This window comes from Mustela putorius, unplaced genomic scaffold, assembly GCF_011764305.1.
Source record: "Mustela putorius furo isolate JIRA1106 unplaced genomic scaffold, ASM1176430v1.1 tig00001009_pilon_pilon_pilon, whole genome shotgun sequence".
Classification (NCBI taxonomy): Eukaryota; Metazoa; Chordata; class Mammalia; order Carnivora; family Mustelidae; genus Mustela; species Mustela putorius.
Genome location: NW_025421529.1, coordinates 2,876,157 through 2,882,141, shown reverse-complemented (window position 1 = coordinate 2,882,141; position 5,985 = coordinate 2,876,157). Strand labels below are relative to the sequence as shown.

The 5,985-nt window shown below is 33.0% G+C and overlaps 1 protein-coding gene across 1 annotated transcript; it reads left to right on the top strand.

Annotated features, from left to right (window-relative positions):
- Window positions 1-1,323: 1,323 nt before the first annotated feature.
- LOC101684721 (olfactory receptor 14A16-like) lies at window positions 1,324-2,257 on the top strand. Its single transcript, XM_013050914.1, is given in 2 exon segments — window positions 1,324-2,079; window positions 2,081-2,257. Coding segments are annotated over 2 exon segments (933 nt in total).
- The last annotated feature ends 3,728 nt before the right edge of the window (window positions 2,258-5,985 follow it).

The following is a 5,985-nucleotide window of genomic DNA, read 5'->3' as shown; positions in this document are numbered from 1 at the left end:
TTTTATTAGTGAATGAGGGAACTGGTAAGATATTGCATGAGGTTCAGAAGAAAAATTACAGATATCATAAACATGAAGGCAGATAAAGAATGCTGAAATTAATTTACAAATAAATACAAAATTGGTCTGAATACAGAGCAATAGTCAATAGCATTCCTTAGAAATGTACCTGATTAGTGTTTTGTGAACAAGAATAATTTATATTATTAAAATTTACAACAATTCATGGATTACAAAACAGCTCAAAGATAATACAATGTAATGATCCAACACAAAGAGAAAGAAGGAAATAAAGAAAGAAAGGAAGAAAGAAAGAAAAGAAGGAAGGAAGGAAGAAATTTAAAATATGAAGAAAAAATATCCTTTGATAGTTTCTCAAAATTTCTTGACTCAGGCATAATGAAGGAGATTGGGTAAATAGAAGAAATGGTGTTTGTTGAAGACCTTGTTAATGAATTAGACTAGGTGTTTCTTCATTTGTTTGTTGGCTTTTGTTTTATTTGGTTTTTGTGGAGCCCGATGCAGGGTTTTAAACAATGACTCTGAATCCAAGAACTGAGCTGAAATCACGTGTAAGACACTTCACTGACTGAGCCACCCAGGCACCTGGCTGGGTATTTTTACATGATTTACAAATCATTCACTTCAGTAAGATAAGAAAGTTCATTCTGTACATTGAATAAACTAATACTCAGATAATTAAGAATCAAAAATCTAGTAAATGAGTAAGATGAAATTTATATTTGGGACTGATTGCTCACATTCTATGGCTTTCCTCATTACTTATCACAATATACTTTATGAAAAACTCCACCTTAGTGAGATACAGAGTGCAGTTCTTGATCTGGATAGGTGGATGAAGTAGATGATTTGGAATGGACTGACACTCCTTTCAGTCACATGGCAGTGTGATCAACAGTGGTTCCCTGATGCAATGGAGGCTTTCTGGTGGCAGTTTCATGCGATCTTAAATATTTTGATAGATGCATATGACAGGAAGAGAAAAGGATATTAAGAAAATACAATAGTAAATTGTCCTCATCTGAGTCTTAAGTTGCCTACTTTATTTTGTTTAATTTAATTTTATTTTTAAGTGTTCCAAGATTCATTATTTATACACCACACCCAGTGCTCCATGCAATACATGACCTCCTTAATACCCACCACCAAGCTCACCCATACTCCACCCCCTCCCTTCCAAAACCTTCTGTTTTTGTTGTTGTTGTTTTTCTTTTTTCATTTTTTTCTCAGAGTCCACAGTATCTCATGGTTTGTCTTCCACTCTGATTTATTTTTTAGAGTAAATGATTCAAATATAGAAAAATGGACAACTTCACCTCTGGGAGCATATTTTTCCTCATGGGCTTCTCCGATGTTAGGGGAATCCAGGTCTTACATGCAATGCTATTTTTGCTAATTTACCTGGCAGCTCTACTGGGGAATCTTCTCATCATCACCCTTACCACCAAGGATCATCAGCTCCACACCCCTATGTACTTTTTCTTAAAGAACTTGTCCTTTCTGGATTTCTGCCTCATTTCCATCACTGTCCCCAAATCCATCATGAACTCTCTAATGAATCACAACACAATTTCATTACTTGGATGCATTTCACAGGTGTTTTTCTTCTTTCTCTTAGCCAGTACAGAGGTAGCACTACTCACAGTCATGTCCTATGAACGCTATGTTGCTGTCTGCCATCCTCTCAGATATGACAACATCATGGGCCACAGAGCCTGTATGCAGATGGCCACCACTTCATGGGTCAGTGGAAGTCTCAATGCAATTCTTCATACAGCTTCTACCTTTTCCATACCCATGTGTGGGCTTCCTGAAATTCATCAGTTCTTCTGTGATGTCCCACAACTGCTCTCTCTTGCCTGTTCATATAACATTGGGGAATTAGTAGCCATTGGGATCAGTCTAGTGTTAGATTTTGGCTGTTTTGTGTTTATTGATATTTTTTACATTTATATATTTTCCACTGTGCTGAGAATGCCTTCCAGAGAAGGAAGGCACAAAGCCATATCCACATGCCTGCCTCACCTCCTTGTTGTGACTCTGTTTCTCTCTTCTGCCTTTTTTTGCCTATTTACATCCCTTACCCAAATATCCATCACTCTTAGACTTGCTAGTTTCTGTATTCTACACTGTGGTACCACCTACTATGAACCCCCTCATTTACAGTCTGAGAAATAAAGATATGAAGATGGCACTAAGGAAATTGATAAAGAACATATACAATGTATCAATATAAAGAGTTAATATCACAGACATCATGATTTATGCATTCATTGACATAATCATATGAACAATGCATTGCATAGTCTGGTAATAATATAGATATGTAGAGTACAAATTATCATTAAAATATCTCATTGTATTCATTGAAGTGATACTAAGAAGCTTCCTCCTTGTCCAGACCAAGTGGATGGCAAAACCAGAATGGTTCTTCTCGGGATTGGAAAGATGCATGTTTTTATATGTCATACTAATGGGCATTCCTTTTCCTGTGACAAATGCTGAAATGGACAGCCTGTAGGGACATGAGAGATAAGCTTTGCTCTCCCAGACAAACCAATTGTATGGTAACTCTTAGGAAAATCAATATGCAAAATGTCACATAAAAAATGTATAATGCATTCTCAAATAAAATAAAATAGACAAAGGTAGGTGATATCTGTATAGCATTGTGAGTGTATTAAATGCAAATAAATAGCACATGTTTGGTGTTTAATATTAAGTTATGCTGGTTTCATCTAACAAGGAAAAAGAAGGGGAAAAATGTATTATGTTTTCCATCTGTCTTCCACTCTTCTAACTCAGGCTTAATATATGGCATTTTCTGACATTACTTGTATCCTTGAAATCTAGTGAGAAGTCAAAGATATAAAAAATGTATCTTTGTTGTATAGAGATACATATGCTTATAGTAATATTTTTCAAGTCTTTATTTAAATTCCAGTCACTTAATGTACAGTGTAATATTAGTTGAATGTGTAGAATTTAGTGACTTAACACTTATATACAATAAACAGTGATTATAAGTGCCCTCCTTAATTCACACCACCAATTTAACCCATTCCCCCATCCACCTCCCCTATGGTAACTGTAAGTTTATTCTTTATAGTTAAGATTCTGTTTCTTGGGGAGGGGGAGGAAGGAGAAGAAATCCAGTAAGACATCCCTTAACTATAGCAGGCTTAAATTAATATTAAGAATAGCTTCAGCAGAAAAAAAAATTATAAACCCTTATCCAGAATTAACAAAAAGAAAAGAAAAAAAGACTCAAGTAAAAAAAAAAAAAAAAAAAAAAAAAAAAAAAAAAAAAAAAAAAAAAAGACCACAAGTGGGAGAGGAGAAGTAACAATCAACAAACAACTGCAGGAAAATACTTTGAAAAACTATATGCCGAAAAATCAGACAATAAAAAAAAAAAAGAAGAAGAAGGATAAATTCCTGGAAACATATACACTAACACAACTGAAAAGGGAAGAAACAGAGAAAGTGATTGGGCAAATACCAGCAAAGATATTGAATCAGTAATTTAAAAGAAAAAAAAAAAAACTCTCAACAAACAAAATCCAGGGCCAGAGGGCTTCACAGGAGAATTGTACCAAATACTTAAAGAAGTTAATACCTATTCTTCTCAAACTATTCCAAAAAATAGAAATGGAAGGGAAACTTCCTAATTCATCTTATGAGGCCAGCAGTACTCTGATTCCAAAATAAGACAAAAGCTTTATTAATAAAAAAGAAGTACAGGACAATATCCTTGATGCACATGGTCGCAAAAATACTCAACAAAATACTGACAATTCCAGCAGTATATTAAAAGAATCATTTCCAGGGTGCCTGGGAGTCTCAATGGGTTAAAGCCTCTGCCTTTGGCTCAGGTCATGATCTTAGGGTCCTGGAATTGAGCCCCACATCAAGCTCTCTGCTCAGCAGGGAGCCTGCTTCCCTTCCTCTATCTCTGCCTGCCTCTCTGCCTACTTGTGATCTCTTTCTGTCAAATAAATAAAAATCTTAAAAAAAAAAAAAAGAATCATTCCCCATGATCAAGTGGGATTTATTCCTGGGCTGCAAGTGTTGTTCCATATTCACAAATCAGAGGATGGGATACACCACATTAGTAAAATAAAGGATAAGAAACTTATGATCCCTTCAACGGATGCAGAAAAAAAATGATAAAATACTTCATCAATTCATTATAAAAACCCTCAACAAATTAGGGATAAATGAAAAAAGAAAAACCTGAACATAATAAACACCATATATGAATAACCTCACAGCTATTAAATCCTCAGTGGGGAAAATCTGAGAGCTTTTCCTCTAGGTTCAGAAACAATACAGGCATTCCACTCTCACAACTTTATTTATTTAATATAGTGTTGGCATTCCTAGCACAGCAATCAGACAACAGAAATAAATAAAAGCGTCAAAATTAAAGAAAAAGGTCAAACTTTCACTGTTTGCAGATAATGATACTCTATATAGAAAACCAAAAAATTGCTAGAACTGATACACAAATGCAGTAAATTCGCATATACAAAATCAGCATATGGAAATCTGTTGCTTTTCTATACACCAATAATGAAGCAGCAGAGATATAAATCAAGGAATCAATCCCATTTACAATTGCACCAAAACCCATAAGATACATAGGACTAAACCCAATCAAAGAGGTAAAAGATCTGTATTGTGAAAACTATAAAATGCTGTTGAAAGAAATTGAGGAGGACAGAATGAAATGGAAAAGCCTCCCAATATCATGCTATGGAAAACCCAAATGTCCATTGGCTGATGAATGATAATAAAGATGGTGTATGCTGCATACACCATCTTTATTATCATTCATCAGCCAATGGACATTTGGGTTTTCCATAGCATGATATTGGGAGGCTTTTCCATTTCATTCTGTCCTCCTCAATTTCTTTCATATATGTATGCATACACCATCTTTATCTTATCTTATCTTACTCTTTGCATTTGGATAAATCATATATATATATATATATATATATATACATGCAATGGAATATTACTCATAAAAAGAATAAAATTTCACCATTTTCAACAATGTAGACAGAGTTAGAGAATATTATGCTAAATGAAAAGTCAGATAAAGACAAATATCACATGATTTTACTCGTACATGGAATTTAAGAAACAAAAGAGATGACCATACTTTAAAAAAAAGAGGCAAATCAGGAAACAGACTCAGCTCTAGGAAATACACTGAGGGTTTAAGAGTGGACAGATGTGCAGGGGAATGGGTTAAGCAGGTGATGGTGTTAAGGAGGGCAATTGCAGTGGTGAGCCCCGGGTGTTGTACGTAAGTGATGAATCACTAAATTAGTTGCAGTTGTAAATTTTAGTCATTTTAAAAAGGTATGTATAGTACCCAGTGCTAATCAAAAGGGTACTCCTTAATCTCCATCACCTATTTAACCCATATTATACCAATCTCCCTTCTGGTAACCACAAATATATTATCTAGAGTAAAGAATATCTTCCTTGGTTTGCGTTTCTCTTTCTCTCTCTCTCTCTCCCTCCCTCTCTCTCTTTACATCTATTTTCCTTTGTTTTGTTTTATAATTAAAAATATATATTTTTATATTTTTATATTTAAGAATACATACATTCTTTATATATAAAGAAGATATGTAAGATATATAAATCTATATAAATTCATATTTATACTAGTTTATATATAATATATCATATTATGTATTATTATATATTTACATTATATAATTATTATATATATAATTTTATTATTACAATTATATTATATTATATATAAATAATTATTATATAATCATATTATTATAATATATAATAAATTATACATTATATATTATCAAATACATATTAATTGCATATAATAAATATTATTATATTAAATAATCAATCAACAATTAATAACTAAATAATTCCTGTTGATAAAATATTAATATTAATGTGTTATATATTATATGC